The sequence below is a fragment of the Sapajus apella genome, unplaced genomic scaffold (genome assembly GCF_009761245.1).
Source record: "Sapajus apella isolate SASKATOON/1434 unplaced genomic scaffold, GSC_monkey_1.0 scaffold18, whole genome shotgun sequence".
Classification (NCBI taxonomy): domain Eukaryota; kingdom Metazoa; phylum Chordata; class Mammalia; order Primates; family Cebidae; genus Sapajus; species Sapajus apella.
The window spans coordinates 29,830,127-29,850,498 of NW_022436958.1; the positions used below are offsets into that span (position 1 = coordinate 29,830,127).

At 36.0% G+C, this 20,372-nt stretch overlaps 1 protein-coding gene across 2 annotated transcripts in view; it reads right to left on the reverse strand.

The window, feature by feature from the left end:
* Window positions 1-20,076, reverse strand: part of SCN7A (sodium voltage-gated channel alpha subunit 7) — a 90,019-nt gene extending 69,943 nt beyond the window's left edge. For both annotated transcript variants that reach the window (XM_032286615.1, XM_032286614.1), the window contains exons 1-2: window positions 19,750-20,076; window positions 87-334 (exon numbers count right to left, since the gene is read on the reverse strand). In XM_032286615.1, coding sequence (XP_032142506.1) covers window positions 87-320 — 234 coding nt within the window. In that variant the 5' untranslated portion in view covers window positions 321-334; window positions 19,750-20,076. The remainder of the gene's footprint in view (window positions 1-86; window positions 335-19,749) is intronic.
* Between the last annotated feature and the right edge of the window lie 296 nt (window positions 20,077-20,372).

Here is a 20,372-nt window from a genome sequence, read left to right on the forward strand (position 1 = left end):
GCAGTTCTGTATAATTTTCCTATCTCAATTACATTTTTTGTGTGTCTGGAAATAAAACAATAAAAATGTCATCAAAATAATCTCACATTTTTTTTCTCGTGGTAGTATGGGTCCACATCTTCCAAGGGCTCTGACACCATTCCTCGAGAAAGGTTTCCATAAGTAAATGGAAGCTCTTTGCCAACTTCAAAGTCAGTATTTGGCTTTAAATCTTCTTCTTCATGTTCCTCATTATGCGTTTTAGCAATACGCTGCTGTATACGTTCAAAAGACTCTCTAGTGAAGGGAACAAGGCCCTTAGGTTCCAGTGAAGCCAACATTTCCAATTTTGTACCTGCAAAAAATTCTATATTAAAGTTGGCCATATTAATAAAAACAAAGTACAAAAGGCTGGGTCATGAAAAATAGTTGACTACACTCTTCTTTAAACTTACTCTTCATTGGCTCTACACCCTAATCTTCCCCGTCTCTTTTTGTATCTCTAATTACTTTTCTTAAATCAATTTTAACATGGGTCAAATTTTAACCCAAATTTCAACTCTGATATCTCTTAAGGTTTTACCTTCTTCCTCTGTTATATCTATCATTCTGATGAATGCATGGGCAAACAGAGTTTTAATTACTCTTCATATACAAATATTTACCAAACACATATGAATATTTCCCAAAGGCTTTCTTCCCCAAGATGTCTATATAGTAACTTCACCAGTGGCAGCAACTTAACAGGTAAAAACAAAATTCATTGTCTTTCTGCGTGACTAGAATTACTCTTTAACCTCTGAGCCACTGTAAAAATAAAAACTCAAACTAATTAACTTGAAAATTATTCATGGCATTTTTCTCTCTCTCATCAATCCCTATACACAAAATAATTTTCTTTCAACAATTTTCTATTATGAATCTTGAATACTATGTATCTATATATGTCCTTGAATGTAATCATCTTTTTGTAATTCTATATTTGGGGTACTCTCATAGTTTTCACATATTTCAACTCTAGTCTTGGATATAGGATACAGTCTTTGAAATAGGTAACTATTTCAAATTATCCTATAGGCAATTCAAAGTGCTATTCGTTAAATATAATTTCATGTATAAATTCCTCAACTTTACTCATTTTTCACATATGCAAATATTTTATTTTACTAATTTGTTCCAGTCCAATTCCTGTCAAAATGTACTCTTCCAATTATTCTATTCAATGTCAAATGATTAATTTTTCTTTGTTTGCATAAACTCTCTTTGTAATTTTATTATTGAAATTAAAGTTAACAAATTTTGTTATTTGTTTGTTATTTGATATTGTGACATTTTCCATCTGTGCATTTTCTCTCACAGTGCTGGAACTAGCTGAATTACTTCTATAAGACTTTCCCAAGACAGAAATCACCCAAACACATATATACGCATGCATACGTTCTACTTCAGAATTTTTCACTGTTGTGCAAAAGTGAGTTGTTTAATACTTTAACACATTGTTTGTCTATTAATTAAGAGTAAGCAAAAGATAAGTTATTTAATATTATTGGGATATCACTCATTGCAAGAGTCAGACTTCAACCGCTAGCATAAATAAATGAAGGGCAGGATATATTATAAATATACAAAATGCAATCTTACAGACATTCAAAGAAAGAATACATAGTACATTTCTGTGTCATAAATGTATTACAGAAAATAAAAATGAGAAGTAAAGATGAAAATAAAAATTGGGATGACTACTTATACCTTTCATGGAATCCAGTTTTCCAGGTTTTGCTTTGCAGACATGAAAAATGTCTGCTTAAAAAACGGCATCTTTTTCTAACTTCTAAGAATGCACATAGACTAAAAATATTGACACTCTTAACTTTATTTGGTTTTTCAGTCTAAGTTCTGACCATATACCTATAACATATGTCTCAAAAAATAGGTATTTGGTTTTTCAGTCTAAGTTCTGACCATATACCTATAACATATGTCTCAAAAAATAGGTAAATAAAAATATACTTTAATTGACTGAGCCCAGCCTGTGGATTCATTTACACTTGGTTCAGTCATTTGTGATCAAAGACAGGAATATTTTTTGCAATAGCAGTGGCTTCTCACACCCAAGTACTTCAACAAATGTTTCAGGGATATGGTACAAGGAAATTTTAAAGGGAAGAATAAGGACTAGGAAGGGCAACATAATGGTATAAAAACTCACATTAAAATTTACTTATTTCCAAATATCTTGCTCAATATCATGCACATAACTGAGACATCAAAAGTTTGCTAAGATTATTTCTATTTATACCAAATGCACACATATACAAACATGCATATGGTCACATTTCACATATTAAACTTTATTGAGGGGAGCCAAGATGTACCGAATAAGTACAATTGTGAGTATGGAACTAGATAACTAAGTTTTCTATTGCATATGAAATCTTTTTTCCTTTAAAATAACAGCCTGTCAAAATATTTTTTACACAGAGATCCTTGAATATAAATAATTTTTAAATAACTTATTGGTTATCTTTATAAATGGTCCTTATTATATTATGATAAAATATGTGATATTCCCAAAGGCACTGCTGAATGATCCTGTTGTGCTTTTAGACTTTTGTTTCCTGCCTTAGCAATCAACTGTGACTTGATATTGTCTTGCTATTTCTAATCTCCAAGTTCTATGTGGAAAGAGTACCTAAATTTCTGGGTGAAGAACTAAAGATTGTTGAACCTCTTCAAAGAAAAAATTCATGGGCTTTGTGATAGTTACTGGCTGCTCAGGGACATTTTTCTCTTTACATAAACCAACCCTATTTGTGCTCTGCTTTCTCACCATAAGCCTTGATTATTAAATAAGGAAAGTGAAGTAAAATATATGTAATTGAACATTAGTAAGTCAATTTATAAAATGTCTCACAAGATTAAAAAAAAAATATGTGCTAGATGGTATTAAAATAAGATAGGCCTATATTTTTGTCTAAAGGCTGGTTGACAGTGAATACGACATATCCAATTTATCTATATTCTATATGTCTTATTCAAAATATCAACAATTTAGGTTGTGATAGAGAAACAACCTAGTAGAAACACATTAAACAAATAAAATCATGAACTTTGAACTTAGACCTACAGTCAAATCCTAAACTCTGTTACTAATGTTCTAAGAAACCTTAGTCAAATTATTAAATAATCCTGAATGTATTTTCTCAGTCATCAATTGGAATTCCTCCTCAGGTTAAATGAGGATAAATCAAAATAATATGAGGAAAAATACCTAGTACAGTGATTGGCACATAATACATGGAAAATAAATATAAATTTTTAACTGTGATAAAATTTGCTGTATGAGAATGGTGAGTCAAATTTACTAGAAAAAGAATATAACAGGAATACTTGTAAAACTTCAAAAATTCAAAAATACCCATCGGCACAACTACAGCAGAGAAAAGATATGGTTTTGTAACAGAGAAAATTGTCAAGCGATTTTACTTAATAGTCATTGCAATACAAAACAATACTAATTTGTGTCTGCCACAAACACTAATATAATCTCTATCTGTGTTGATGGAAGATGCAGGAAGTGGTCCCTCTCTACTGTGCTATAATCTAAGAACACCACACCTAAAAGGCATATACATAAACTAAAGGGCCTTCAAATGGAACCAAGCATGTTGATTAAGTAAAATAAAACCATGTACAAATAAGCTAAAAGAATGGAGAATGTATAGTTGAGGGGGGAAAAAAACTCAAGTACAATCTTACTGTTTCCAGGTATCCGAATGGTTCTCACGGGGAAGAAAAATTAGACTTCCATATTGTTCAAAAAGGATAAACTAGAATCAATGAGCTGAAGCCAGAAGAGTTTTAGCTCAAGAAAATAAAGATCTTCTAAATAACTGTCAAAAATGAAACATGTTGATTTGGACATTAGACCTTCCCCTGAACTACCAACACAGAAGCACGTACTTCTTGACCAGCAGTGGGGTGATTTAAATAGATTGGAGCATTCTAAGGTTAAGATCGTTGGATTAAATCTGTTGCAGTTTCACATGATATAAAAATCTGACAGAAATATTAGCTAACTAAAACTACATAGCATTGAATTAACAAAATCAGTATATTTTTGATATTTTTAGGGATCCATTCTGATTACTAACAAATATATTAAACTAATATAAGAATATTGACCTTAAAAGCAGACACAAAGGGAGGTTACAAACTTCTTGCATGGATGCTGTCATTAATGAAAATGGTTTAAATACCTTCCATTGAAACCACAAGACCCAATTTGCCAGGCTGTCCGCCTATTGCATAGTTCTAGTATAAAACCCCTTTTCTTTTTCTGATACTGCTCCATAGAAAATTAATCATGGACTCTTCATTTGCCACCCCGCCTCTCAGCTATGAGACCTCAGTAACATCACCTGACTTTTTTTTATCCATAAAATTTGGAATCCCTCATATATCTCACAAAGTTTTAAAGATTAAATCAAATCACAAAGAAATCCTGGTACACAGCTCTGGTTTCATCAGTACTAATTCTGTCTTCCAACCCAGTCACTTATCCCAGAAGATTGTTTTAGTGATAATTTTGATGTTGAATGAAATGGATTATTGACTAGATGAATGAATGAAAGGACAGCAGGCATTGCCTTCTGTGATACTGCAAAAAAAAAAAAAAATGCAAGCACTTATCAAATGGAACTGGCATGCATCTGACTTCTAGATGGTTGAGTGCAGACTGTTAAATTATTAATCATTAAATCATAATTCAGTAAAATCATTTCTGTGGGGAATTTATATAATACGGTCCAGGCACTACACTTTCTGGTGAGCCATCTTAATACAGCACTGAAGTCTGAAAAGTATAGAAAGATTAATAGTTAATCCATCCATTAGACTACTTTCTGAAAAATTGAATAGCTAAAGTAAGCTTTTGGCAATAATTGTATCACAGTCAATTGTATCAAGTCAAGATCTGGACACTAAAAAATTTGATGTACCAATATTTTATATTGTTGACTGAAGTGGAAGCCATTCCTGTTTAATATCAGCTGAAATTTGCAGGAGCAGCAGATGTATGTGGAAATGGGGTGAATTCTCGTGTAAAAAATATTTCTCCTTGAAACAAATTTCAAATTTGAGTATGAGCCAAAATTTATTATAATCTTTATGGCAATTATGTTTATGGCCATGCTTAAGCAGTACCATTTTTGAAGCACTGGACTAGATGTTTCTAATTAAATTACTTTATTTTCTCACACATCTTCATTATGATGGTAAGAATGGGGAGACAGTGATCAGTTTCATGACTTTTCCATCATTGAATAGCTACTTAGGTGATAAAAATAAATGTTAATCTAGATGTATTTATATCTACATTTTGGTACACTTAAACTAATCTGCAAAAATACTTATAAGATGTACATTTTTGGGGCAAGTGTAAACAATTGATACTTCAGTATGGCTACTTTAGAAACATCCAAAACTCAGTGAGCTCACTGGGATAATTTAGCCACCAACTTTTACAACTGAGTAGCTGACAGGTTGATGTAAGGTGGGACTGTCTAGTAATTTTCTTTAGGTAAATGTTGTCAAAGTAAAATGTTTTCTGTTTTGTAAAACCAAAGGTGAGCAAGCATAGTGGACATTAATTTGGAGGGCACATGGTACTGCCTAGCATGGTAATCCACTGTCTAGATTTAGGGAGCTCATTCTTGTATGAATTGTAGTTGGAGACCTACTGCAAGAGAAGTGAAAGAAAGCATCAGATACCTTTTCCAGCCTCTTATGGATATAAGAGGTGAACACATGACTTTGGCCAATCCAATCAATGCACCAACTCAAAATTTTTAATTTAGATCTAAAGACAAAATAAAAGGGGCAATGGATAATCCATTTTTGAAAGAGAAAGAGAAGCTTCAGTAGCATTTTGGGAAGCAGTAATATCAATGGAGCCAACAGCAGTCTCCAGTGTCACATTTTTGGTGGTTTTAGGACGAGATGTTATTTATGTCCACTGATCTGGTTTTGCCATTTGACGCTGGCTGTGGTCTCGGCTGCAACTTAGTGCCCTGTCTGAGCACAGACTAGTAAATATTAGTTTCAATCTATCACATGTTTTCATTTCTCCTATGCCAATTTTGTTACTGTGATTAATCATAATTTGAAATATTAGTATAATATGGAATCTACATAAAAATTGAATAGTTTGTTTCAAATGTAAGTGAAGAAATAGATACTGAAGTATCAAGTTATTCAATAACTGATAGTGGGAAGTTTGTAGAAAATGCTTTCTCACTGGTATATTCACACTTAAGTGGACACATTCTGTCAGTCACTGAAGCACTGTTAGTTCCCACCAATCACTTTTTCTCTTTTATGTCCCAATTTCCATAAAGGCTTTGGAGCATAAGGCATAGTTCAAATTTGGGTTTACTTTTCTTTTACAGGCATTTTAAAGATTGAGTATTCTCCACCTTCTAGTTATGAAAATGGCATGGGTTTTGCTTTGGTTTGTTATATTTATTTGCATAGTTTTGTATACGTATTATGTTGTATTTGTTTTTCTTGTTGTACTGCACTGTTTGTGGAATACCTGTAGGAAGGTTCAGAACTGGGCAGCTCTCATTATCCCTGGCTCCATGAACTACTTGCATTAAAATAAATTCTAGATGGCTCAATTATTTAAATACAAAATAAAATTTAAATTTAAAACAAAATTTATAAAAACAATTATAAGTGAATTTATTTTTAATAATTTAAAGTGAAATCCTAGTTTAGTGAAGCAAAGTGCTGGTTAGGATATGAAAAAAACACTTTTTGATCATATAAAATAGTATACTATTCTTTGTATATCGTATAAAATATGTCTAGGATGAAATCTTGTACTAAGTTTATAAATTGAAATGTTTACACTTTATCCTAGCAATTTGAGCAACAGAAACTTGACCCTTCTGTACAAATGGCAAATAAATTTTTATGTACTCGAATCTGTTCATACCAGTGTAATTCTGATAGTTAAGAGAAGCAGTCAACATGTATCTCCGGTGCAGCCACTAAAAAAGATTATAGTACATCCTTAAAATAAACTACTATTTTTTTTTTGTTATTCTGTAACTATATTGAATTTTAAAGTTAAATATATATAGAATAATCTAGAAATAGAAACAAGTATTAACTGGGAATAATATCATTCCTGTTATCTTAATTTTAAAAAACACTGATAGTTTATTTCTAACTTTGTACATAGATAACGGGTCCTGATAGTGATGCCTAGAAAATCCGGCTCATATGACCGACTGACTGTCATCCATATAGAGGATATGGACTATAAGAAAAGAATCAGCTTAGAAATTAGGGAAAGATACTGTCTTTTCATTTTTTGGTGGGTTTGAGGCACATCTGAAACAACTAAAAGAAAAATTCAGAGATTGGAAATATAAATCTGGAGGTTAATATACATAATTAAACTGTATGGATGTGGACAGGTTTTACATGCAAATATAAATAGCTATATTTACAAACATATGAGTGTGTGTGTATATATATAGTATATGGTTATATCATTACATGAATATGTAAATAATATATAAATAGCTGAAACCCAGAGAAATAAAAGAATTATGTGTATTTGCAAAATGTGTGAAATTCTTTGTGGAATGATTACGAGGGCAGTATATTGAAAAGCACCTACCTATTAAGATTTATGATTAAAAAATCAACTCTATAAGGCAAAAGATTTTATATATCATCACTAATACATATTTTAAGTGACATGGTTCAAATATTAGTAAGGTACATCACCGTCAAATCTTGAAAGAAACTTGGAAAAAATGACACATTATAAATTACGAAATCATGATTAATCATAATCCCTGCCTTCTCAGCCGAATAAAAAGGAAACCAGAAGACAGTATAATGATATCTTTAAGATGTCAAAGGAAAAAGAAATTCAAAACTAGAGTTCTACATAGAGCAAAAATGCACTTCAAGAATGAAGACAAAATAAATATATTTCCATATATTTCAGATGAAAATTCTATCTTTAAGAAGGAATAAAGAGAATGAAAAATAATAAATATATGGGAATACATATTTTTAAAAGCACAAGTACCCCAAATTGGAAAAAGTCCATCAAGACAAAAATAGATTTATGAAAATAAAAATGGAAGTCTATACCACAGAATACAATTAGCAAAAAAATCAATGAACATAACAATAACTGAGTGACAAAACATTGTGCTGAGTTAAAAAAAAGTCTTACATCAAAGACGACAAACTATAGGATCCAATTTATATAACGTGCTAGAAGAGAGCAAGCTAATCTTGGGAGTAGGGAAGGAATTGACTGCAATGCGTGATGACCTCTCTGTGGTGATGGTAAAGTTCAACATCCTGTGAGCGATTTGCAGCACACCGGTGTGCACATTTTTCAAAACTGATAAAATAGTACCCTTCAGATGTGTGCTATTATTTTACCTTCAAAAAAACAATAAACAAATCCTGAATTCTAGTTACTTATATGAATAACCAAGTGTTTATGTGTAAAATGTACTACAGTTTTCAACATATTTTGAAAGGTATCACAAAATAAGAATTTATGCATGGTTTGTAGGATGCACACAGGGAAAGATACATGATCAAGTAAATATAAAATAATAATTGACTCTAGTTATTGAGAATATAGATATTCCTCGCAGTTCTGCCAACTTTTCTAGGTGTTTGAAATGATTTATTATGAATATTTGAGGAAAATAGTTTAATTCTGGAACAAAATCATCTGGATTTAAATCTGGTCTTTATCATTTTCTAACAGTAAACCTTAGGCAAGGTATGTAACCTCTCCATGCCTCAGCTTCCTCCACTATAAAATGGGAATAATAAGAGTGCCTACCTAAGGCACTTAGGACAATGCCTACCAGGTACTATGCACTCAATAAACATTAGCTATTACTAGTGCTAATCCTTTAAAGCACTGTATTTTCATTGTACTCCTCTTTTTAATGGAAATATCACCTTCCCAGAATTTATACAGAAGATATGCAGAACTTAATTTTTTTTTACTGATAACTCAAAAGAAGAATAAACTATAAGGATAATCTATAATATTTTAACATTCTTAAATTATCTTTAAATCTCAAAGGGTTCTGCTTTTTACTTTCTTTTTTGCTTCATATATTTGTCCTTTATCATCATTGTTAGATTTTATTCTTGCTAATTTTGAGTTGCTTGTTCATATTTACTACGTCTTCTAACAAATGTCCCTAACTTGCAACTTGTAAAGACCGTAATAATAGACTGCAAGTGACATCCATGCTGTCCAACAGCAGCAACAACAATAACAAATCAACCATGCTGTCAAATTTTGAGCTGTTCAGAAACCTCTTCCTCCTGCACGCCCCAGGCCCTGCAACCTGATACTCCAGTATTTTCTTGTCCTGAGCTGTAGCTTGAAGGGTTGAGATTGATGGATAATGACTGCTGGGTAAATAAGGAATATAATGCTTCTCTCTAGATTTACAGACTCCAGTCAGGTTTAGAAGAAACTAATGATATTTCTTTTCATTCTAAGTGTAATCCAAAACATGTCATAATTATTACTTAATGACTTAAAATCCCAAGGGCAGAATTCTTTATCTGTGGGAAGACTGAGAGGCAGCCAGATGGACAGATGTAACATCTGAGAGGAAACAGTCATGTACTGCTGTGAGTAGTCAAGCTCTAGTCCTCAATACTGGCTCAGGCTTGAGCCTACTTGTTGCATAACTAATTTATATTCTTGAATTATTTTTGTATTTGCATCTGTTTACTCCATTGTGGCTATCACTTTATTTATTTCAACTCTTTTTCTTGCCACGGAGATTGTTCCACTCTTTCACAACTTAATAACTTTGAGATACACCTCTTATCTTTAGATTCTTTGCAATTGTGTTCTGCCCACAGTTCAGCCAGTTTTGCCTAAGGCTCCTCAGTATATCTGCCTGATCTAGGATTCGTCTATTCTGGATCTGAGTTCTAGGCTTTTGAAAAGCTCTTGATTTCTAGATTACATAAGTAACTCCATCCATTTTAATATTATATCCCTTGAAACACATCACTAGAATATTCTATCTTGCAGAAAGAAGTTGTAAAGAAGTAAGTCTCTCCATAATAAAATCATATTCACTTATTTTTATAATTATATATTTTAACATTTTTATTTCAGATATATTAAAGGAGCTATAATTTTTAAGTGATTATTCTTGGAGGTCCTATTTGGAAATAAGCTTAAGTACAGTTTTTACGTTTTTAACATTCATTTGTTGAACAATCATTTGTGTAACACGTAGTTATTAAGTGCCAAGTGTGGTGCCACGCAGCAACACCAGAAACATTAATAAAGTATAAATATGGTCACTACATTTATGGACAATGGGATACAGACTTGTAAACAAATAAGAACCAAGTCTTACCTTGTTAATCTCTAAAACTGATTAGTTTCAAAAGAAACGGAGTCTGGAATTAAAATCATCCCAAACACTGGTTTATAGTGTTTGGGATTAAACACTGGTTTAATTCTACAGATTATATGTCAAAATTTCCACTACTATGGGACAATTAATATCTCTCTTCTTGAGGGAAGGAACAGTCTAAGACATTAAGCTTCTGAATGAGAGTCAACAGACACGATAGGATTAGAAGTCCACAAACAGTGCCAGAAAACCAAAGTAAATCACCCTGTCAGATGTGAATGCAAATATACTAAGATCAAAGAGCATAAGGAAGGCTTAATGGCACTTGAAACACTAGAAAAGGTGACAAATCACTGGGAATAAGATCTTTTTGAGGGTCTCCTGCCTCACTAAGAAATGTGACCATGACAATGATACAGGCAATAGAAAGGGAGGTTTCTAGGAATAAAAAGTGAAGCTGGTTCTGCCTGAGATGTTCCTACTTGAAGCTTCCAAGACAACAAAGATCTTTGATTCCCTATCAGTAACCCTGGGAAAGTCATTGAGCCCCACATGCTAAAGAACTCAATGTTCTAATTTCTCCAGATGTTCTCCAAATTTCCACTGCTTTGCAAAACAAGCTTCTAGAATTCTAAATTATCCTTTGTTATCTCACCAAAAAGAGCAAGTTGTAAAGGAGCCAAGATTGTCCTGGAATTCTATTTCTGGTGGACCCAGTCTGTTATATCCTTGACCAAAAATTCCTGGCTAGTGGCCACATTAGGATTTAACAAGTGAAAGAAAAGTAGGCTGTGCTGCTTCTCAGAGGAATACAAAGGAGGCTCTATGTTGCAACCAGGATATAACTTGCCCTTCATCCTGAGGTCCTTGATACAGTTTGTTCCCCTGAGATGCAAGACCTGATCTCATCCAAGACCTGATCTCAACTTCTGTTTAAAAAATTCCAGAACTGGAACATCCCTTGGACTCTTCAGGATCTCTCAGAACTAGCTGACCTCCTTGAGTAGGCTCTTAATATGTGGTTAGACTTAATCTGTAGATTTCCTTGACTCTTCATTATTACCCAGCTTCTCCTCAGCAGTAGAACTAAGCTGAGATCCGCAAACCATATCCTAAATCAGTGAACAGACAGAGGAGTTCTGAACCAGTGTCATATAAGGTCACTCATAAACCTCCAGGACCAAGTCTAGCTCTGTGCTAGCTTCAGATAGACACAAAAGCTTCAACAATGAACCAGACCCTGGAAGGTTGACTAGATGTGAGTTTCAAATCTGCACGTCACAAGTTCTGGAGTTTCTAAGAGATGAGAGAAGATGAGAGGATGGTGACTTCTGATCAACACCCTGGTACTGAGAGCCATAGAGAAAGAAAATCTCGGTACAAGTGATTTCAATCATACAAGCCCTGGACTGCATATCAGAAATCTCCTGGGGCTAATATTGAAAATTTAGGAACCAGTGGCCCAATCCAGACAGATAATTTCAGAATAGCTTGTGCTACAGCCCACTGAGATGAATCTGATGCAGATGGCTAGGCAGAAAGATGCCTTGACTGGTAGCTAAGTTTCACCCAACCACCTTTATAAAGCAAGCAGATACATTATATTTTCTTGTTTATTTTTTCTCATCTGATAGCTTGAGTATGAGAGAAAAAGCATGTACAGGAGTTGCTGAGGCAAATACCTATTCAGCAACAACCCTTCTCCAGAAGATCCACAATCTTTTTACGTCTTTGGACACTGGTTTTCCCTCAGCTCTAATGACCTTACCATGTTGGCATTCGCATTGTGGAGGACCTGCTGCAACACAGCTCTAAAGTCTGAAATCAAACAAACACAGCTGGGACGTTCACCTTTGCCCGTGGCTCCCACTCCGCCACCTCCAGGATCTCTTTTTCCTTCTACTCTGTCCTCTCCTTTCCAACCCATCCAATCTCATGATTAGGTAATATGGCCTAAAGTTCTAGGTTACTTGGGGGGCAGTTGGGTTTATGTCTGTTTTTGAGAATTAAGTATTAATTACATACCTTTACCTTTTCAAAAACAACCTGAGTCTGATGATAAATTACATGGCCACTCAATCAGTAAGCCAATGCTCCCCCTAGAGAGCGCAGTTCCCACGGAAGGAAGAGGCTGCATCAACAACATTTTGTAACAGCAACTGCAGCTGTATCTTCTCAGAAATAATGAAGGACAGGGAAGAAAAGAAATGACAGAAGTCAGTGTTTTTCTTCTTCCCTATTCACAATTCCCAATTGTTTCCCCTGTCCGTCAGTTTTATTCCCAGAGCAGAGCTTGCCAGGAATAAACTCAAGCTCTGGAGATAGATTCTCCACCTGTAGAAGATGACTGTCCAGGGTAGTCACAACCTCTTCACTCCCATTTATTCCCATCTTAGGGAACTGAAAATGCAGCATCTAAAGAATCAATCTATGTGCTTTCTGAGAAACTGGAGTTGATCCTAGGGGAGATAAAACAAATGTTAGGTTAGATTTCGCAAATAGAATTGTGGAATGTTCTATTCTGTATTAAATATATGTTCCTAATTCATTCCAAAGAGATTGAGGCTCACATTCAAGAATGTAGACCATAGAGCAAGATAATATAAATTAAGAAAAATGAAACAAAAAATAAGGACAGTGGATCAATAGACTGAGAATAATATTGCAAATGCCAATTTCATTCTGTGTGCAGCAGGAAATAAAGATAAAACGACTTCTTAGTTGTTTTCAAACTATTTTAAAATAATTATGCTGTGTAACAGACAAGGACAATATATCATGTATCATGTCATGTCTATTGCACCAATGACATTCAAATAAGTGTAAAAACAAAGCAGTGATGATAAAGACACTCAGTTAACTTGGGATTAGAAGGTATCACCTGCATAAGTAAAGATACAGAGTTGGCCGGGCACGGTGGCTCACGCCTGTAATCCCAGTACTTTGGGAGGCCGAGGCGGGTGGATCACGAGGTCAAGAGATCGAGACCATCCTGGTCAACATGGTGAAACCCTGTCTCTACTAAAAATACAAAAAAAAAATCAGCTGGGCATGGTGGCGCATGCCTGTAATCCCAGCTACTTAGGAGGCTGAGGCAGGAGAATTGCCTGAACCCAGGAGGCGGAGGTTGCGGTGAGCCGAGATTGCGCCATTGCACTCCAGCCTGAGTAACAAGAGTGAAACTCCGTCTCAAAAAAAAAAAATAAAAAAAAAGATACAGAGTTAATGCAACCATTGTACATAATCTATATTGTTAATGTAGGAATTATACCTGCTGACCAATTTAGCAATTTAGTGACCAACTTATATTGACATTTTAGTTAATTTGGGCCACTTGACTGCACTTAATAGACATATTATGGCTTATATTTCATCTTTCTCACATTCTACAATGACTCACAGCTAAATTATTTAATGCAGGGCTTTCCCTTGGAGGTTTCTGACTAGAATGCTTTTCCCCTCAGGGTTTACAACCCAAATGATATTAAATGTATTGCTTTTTTAATTTTTATGGAAGTCTATGAAAATTTTATCAATGACTTCTAGGAAGCAGAAACCTATGAGGAAAGATGACTAAAGCTAATGAAATTCTAAAGAATATACATAAAATTGCCTCAACCAATTATTTTAATAGTATAACTCTGTAGAGACATAATTTAGATTCATCTCAATAAATATGACCATTTACAGGCTGAGATCAGGAGGCAACAGCTAGCTACCCTCACAAAGTGCAGGTGAGAAAGTAACTTGGTACAGTTTTTTTTTTTTTTTTTTTTTTTTTTTTTTTTAAGGCTACTTGGCAACACTTTCTTTTCATTTCTTTTTTGAGTTGGAGTCTCACTCTGTCGTCCAGGCTGCACTGCAGTGGTGCAATCTTGGCTCATTGAAACCTCTGCCTCTCTGGTTCAAGCTAATCTCCTGCCTCAGCCTCCCAAGTAGCTAGTATTGCAGGCATGCGCCACCACGCCTGGATAATTTTTGTATTTTTAGAAGAGAGAGGGTTTTACTATGTTGGATAGGATGGTCTCAAACTCTGATCTCAGGTGATCTGCCCACTTCAGCCTCCCAAAGTGTTGAGATTACAGGTGTGAGCTACCATTCCTGGCCAACAATTTCTTAAATAAAGTTTCGTGTACTCTTTGGCCCAGTAATTAAACTGACATATAAAAATTTTTGCTGAAGTTTGAGAAGTCACATTTGCAAGGATATTTAATACTTTTAATTCCAAAGAGTAGAAACAAAGTGCCTAAACTAAGGAGCTAATAACAAAATATTTGAGTACATTGCTGTCATAGAATACTAGCTAGCTGCAGAAAGAAATGGGAGGGATATGTCTGTGCTCATATGGAAAGCTTCACCAAATCAATTACTAAGTGAAAATGTAAAGTTGAGAACAACTTGCATCATTGGCCTTTGAATAAATTGTTTTATAATGATTGTGTACATAAAGTTTATACATTAGCATGATCATACTATTTTTCCCTCTGGAAGTGAGTAAAGTGTTACATTTATGAAAAGAGTCCAAAAAGGTATCAGAAGATTCTGTTGATTTCCAGTTAATATTTCTGTACTACTTGAATATAACTCACCATGTATATGTATTACTAAAGCCCAGAAATGGAAATTTTGCATGCATGCTGAAGTTTGAGGAATAAAGGACAGCTTGACTGAAATGACATCAATCCACTTGAAATTTTGCAGCCATTTGCGTGAATAAACATTCTTGAAATACCTCTTGACTTCAACCCACTTGAATTTTGCTTTTGGATTTTTTTGTTTTCACTTGGGTTGGTTACTTCCAATTTGGCTTTGTTATCTGATGCCTACCTTTTTACTTGTCTGTGGCAAACAGTTTATCTGGACTGACTTAATTGACTTTTGCTACTTTCCCCTTGGATTCTGACTGCAGCTATGTTTTCCTCCCAGGTCAGTCCATTTTGGCTCAGGTTCTATTCTTCAATATGTCCACTTAATTCTGGACTCAACTTTCCCACTCTGACAATTTCAGCCAACACACTCCTAGAATATGTTATCTTGCAAAAGAAAATGATAGATAAGCAACTTTCTCAAAAGCATAAATATGAACTATTTTAAAAATTATTTTGTCTTTAATTGATAAATAGTAATTATAATATTTAGGGGATACAAGTGATGTTGTTTATATATAAAATATATACTTATACATACACATTGTGGAATGATTAAATCAAGCTAATTAACATACCATTATCTCACAAACATATTTCTTTGTAGTGGAAACATTTAAAATCTATTCTTTTAGCATTTTGAAATATACAATACATCATTATTTAACTATCACCACCATGATGTGCAATAGATCACTTATGCTTATGCCTCCTCTCTAACTGAAACTGCACACTTTGACCAACATCTTTTCCTTTCCTCATTCACTCTTATATCACGTTTTTGAGATGGAGTCTCACTCTGTCGCCCAGGCTGGAGTGTAGTGGTGCAATCTAGGCTCACTGCCACCACCTCCATCTCCCTGGTTCAAGCTATTCTCCTGCCTTAGCCTCTCCAGTAGCTAGGTTTACAGGCATGCACCACCACACCCAACTAATTTTTGTATTTTTAGTAGAGATGGGGTTTCACCATGTTGGCCAGGCTGGTTTCAAATGCCTGACCTCAGGTGATCCTCCTGCCTCAGCCTCCCAAAGTGCTGAGGTTTCCCCAGCCTCCGGAAAGCACCATTCTGTTCTCTATCTCTAAGAATTGTCTTTCTTAGATTTCACATATATATGAGATCATGCAGTATTTGTCTTTCAATGCCTGGAATGTTTCACTTGGCATAATGTCCTCCAGGTTTATTCATGTTGTCACAAATGCTGTGTATCCAAAAGAATTGAAATTAGTTTGTCAAAGAGATATCTGCTCTCTCATATTCGCTGCAGTATTATTTACAATAGCCAAGATACGGAAGAAACCTAAGTATCCAGCATATATGAGTAAAGAAAATTTGGTGTATATACACAACAGAATGCTATTCAGACTTTTAAAAAAGGAAACACTGTCATTTGCATTGCCATTTTGTTTGGATTATAATTCTTAAAAATTTTTGAACCAGGCATTTCTCTGAAATAAAAAAAATCTAGAACTGTCACATTTACTGAAACCCTGGGAGCTTGTTAGAACTAGCTATTTATCTCTGCTTCTGATAACTCTGAAAATGTCTGTTTTTCCAGGGTTCCAACCCACCCTCCCCAAAACCCTCCCCAAAGCTCCTTTAGCTTTTCAAATGTGGAACCAAACATATAGATATCCATCCCCTTCTCAAATTGGAGAGAAACTAGAGAAGTGGCTTGAAGCATATTAGGTGAGCATGATTTAGTTTTTGTCTCACTCTGAGCTGAGCAACAATGTCCAACATAGAGGCCCGGAGCCAGAGAAAGAGAGTAGATACGGGAAAGAGCCTGTAATCAAGTGCTTAGACCGTGCGGCCTCTGGGAGAACTCAGAGTGAGCAGCTGGTGGACTGGAAGCCTCACCTTAGCATTTAAAGTAGAAAAGACAGATTTTTCTACTCAACACAATATTTTCACCCAGGGTCTGTGGTGCCCAAATCAGCATCATCCCCGTTCTAGTTTAAAACAAAATGTTCTGTCATAATATCAGACCTTTCTAATCAGAATTTCCATGAGTGGGGCCCCCAGCTTCTGCATTTTCATCAAGCTCATTGATGCCTATGCAGTCAGTGTGGCACCTGACTCAAACTATCATTAGAACCACCCACTGAGCTAGTTATCCTTAGCCAACGCCAGGCTTAATCAATCCAATTATAATTACTGCAGAGACAACAGGGATACCAGTTTGCTAGGGATTCCAGGATGAAATATGAGAAGATGGAGCCTCATTTATAATATGCAGTAATTGAACAAATGTATGTAAATCATAATCTTAGCTGGGTCAAGAGATAGGCACCAATTGAAAAATATCCCCTGAAGCCTTCAGATGAAATCTTATCTTTAACCTCAAAGGTTCCCTCTTTCAATGTTGCTGCAATGAGACCTAAACTGTCTGGTTGGTTAGTCCTCACCAATAGAAGAGAAGGAACCAATGCAGGAGAAGAAAAGTAAGATCTGTTTGTACAGGATTTTCTCCTGTGATAACCAGTGCATTGCTGATAGCTGGGGTGGGGGTGGGGGTGGGCAGATGGTGTAGATGTTCTTCTCACGCTGACAAATACTGGTAAAGGTTAGTGGAAGTAATTGGATCAGACTCCCAGAAATCAAGAATGTTCCTTTTACTCCAATGTCTCCACCATAAGCTTTCGGGAGGGAACCTAAGGTGATAGATGGTGAGTCAATCTCTGAATATCCCACTTATGATGCATATCTCAGCCCAATGAGATCTAGGGCTGGAGTGTATTCAGATTCTTCTTCCCTGAGAAAGGGATTGGGGAAAATACTGTTATTTTTATTTCCAGTGTGCTTTGGGCAGGTATTTATCCTACTCTGGGAAAATCAGTGAGAGTGTATATCCCCTACCACACCATCTACCACTGGAGGCTATGGAGACATAATGCCCGGTTTTGAAGTGCTTGACTATGGCTTCAGTTCTCCAATGAAGACTGATATGTAGCAGAAGGACCAAGGGATCTGTTAACCCCTTTCCTGAGCCCATGTATTACTTTAAACATATCCATGGGAAAGAAGGGACTCATAGTATCTAGCCCGCAGGTGTAAGATTTTAATGAATCTCTGCAGTCAAGAGTAAAGTATTTATGCCTAAAGTTTGATTTCTTCTATGTTAAGTAATGGACCAAATACATTCAGCAATATCCAATATATGTGATGGCTTGATCCCTAGGAAACAGAACTACACATCTAAAATGAAATTTAAAACTAAAAGCAGAAAGCAGGTAAAGCATATTTGAAGAATATGGCAAGGTGTTTAAATATTCATAGCTAGCCAAAGCACACACTTTCCACTTTTTTGAGGATGGAGGCTTTCCGATTAGAATATGCTTTAAACTGCAAACGTGGCAAGAAATGGATTTCAATTTCACTTCCTCTAGTGCATTCTAGAGATGCATGTCAAAGACCTCCATATGTTTATATTCAACCAGGCTTAGAAGGAAAACCAGAATAGTGAAGTAGATAAAAACACAGAATAATTCCTTATGTAATCAACAGTTACACATATTACTTTCACAAACCCTACATATCATTTCTGTCCATTAGTTTGTATCAGGAATTTTTGGAGTGTCACTTGTAAATAAAGAAGATAAAGCTTACTCAAGTTAAATAACGGGCTTAATTTGTACAAAAATTGAAATTAAGTTTTATGGCTCTGAATCCCAAAGATTTCTACATTGGACTTCCCGCTCAATCACTGATTTGGCAGGTAGCCTCAGCAAATTATTCCTTATAGATCTTACTTGTAAAACAGCAGCTGGATTATAGCATCTTTAATTAAGACTAGTCATAGCAGGTATGGTGCCCAGGATTGTGTTCATTACAGGACCCAGTTTCCTTCTACTTTGCCGTAAACTGCTCTCCTGAATGAACATCATGGGGTGAAGTATCCTCAAGAAACACCATCTAAACTCTTTCCCATTTCAAGATAGTTTCAGTCCAATATCCAAAGTGGAACTCATCATTTTCATTAATGAAAGGGACCCATTGATGTGTCATTCCACATGGGTTCATTTTGTCTTGTTTTGACCAGTGTCCTAAGTTTTGAAGGTAATACAATCAGAGTCACATTATCACTTCTAAAAGCAAACCTCCAGAAGGCAGGCATTTTACAGAACTAAACAATGCAACAACAACAACAAAAACTCTGTTGATCTAGTCAGTACCAAAATGCCCAGCTGACTAAACTGAGCACACCACTTCCAATCACATCAATTTCTCTACTTTTATACTGACTATTCTGTGAAAATCAATCTTGAAATCTCTGTTATTTAGAATAAGAGATAGGATTCCTAGAGGTGTACGCCAATCTGCATAACCTCGCCTCCATTTTATACTGTCATGATATCGTGTAATATAAGTCATTGTCGTATAGGGTTACTAGAACTTTACACTAACAGAGAATGTTGGTTTCAGTAGCTTACCTGGTGGAATCAGAAAACAGATCGCGCATGCAAACGCCCACAGACCACGGCTGCTGTTTGAGAATACTCTTGAAGTAACTCTATTAATGCACGTTCAAAATTTTAAATCTCCATCCTCCTGCTGGGGACCCTAAGGGTGTGCATGGGGTGGGGCAGGTAGGAGTGGGTGGGATAGGCTGGCGGCAGATAGTGACTATCACCATTCTGGGACTGGACACAACAGCAAGAAAAAGGCACTTACTTGCTACGAAGCGGCAAGTCTCCACCAGCACCGGAGGGAACCCTCAGGAGCAGGGCTCCTTGGGGCCCTTTCCTCCTCCTGGGCTTCTCTTTCTCCACGGATCTCTCGGGTTTTCTGAGCTCTAGTTGTAAAGAAGGTGTTGTTAAGCAGGCGTCTACCCTCATCAGCTGTGGCTCTGCAGTAAATGGGCCCCACTGAATTGGCAGTTAGACACCGACTCACTGGGGCGGCTCTCCAGCCACTGACCCAGAGACCCCTCCTGCCCAGATGTCCAGTGGAGCCGCGCCCGCTGCTTGGAAGCTGTTTTTGTCTCCTTTCCACTCCTCCCTCCCCTCTCCCAGCCACTCCACTGTCTCCCCCGCCCTCATCTCCAGGCCAGTGCGCGACTTCAGCATCCAGATCGGGCGTGGGCGGGTGATATTGACAGAGACCTGCTGCAGAGGCAGTGAACAGCAGCAGCTGTGGCGTCTCCACCAGCAGCTGCCGAGGAAGGGAGGAAGGGAGGGGGGAAGAGGAACAGGGGTTGCTGAGGAGGGGAAGAGGGGAGAGGGCCTGCAGGGCCTGGAGGAACGAAGGGGCTAGGGAGCAGCCAGGGAGGAGAGGAAAAGGAAGAGCGTGGTGCA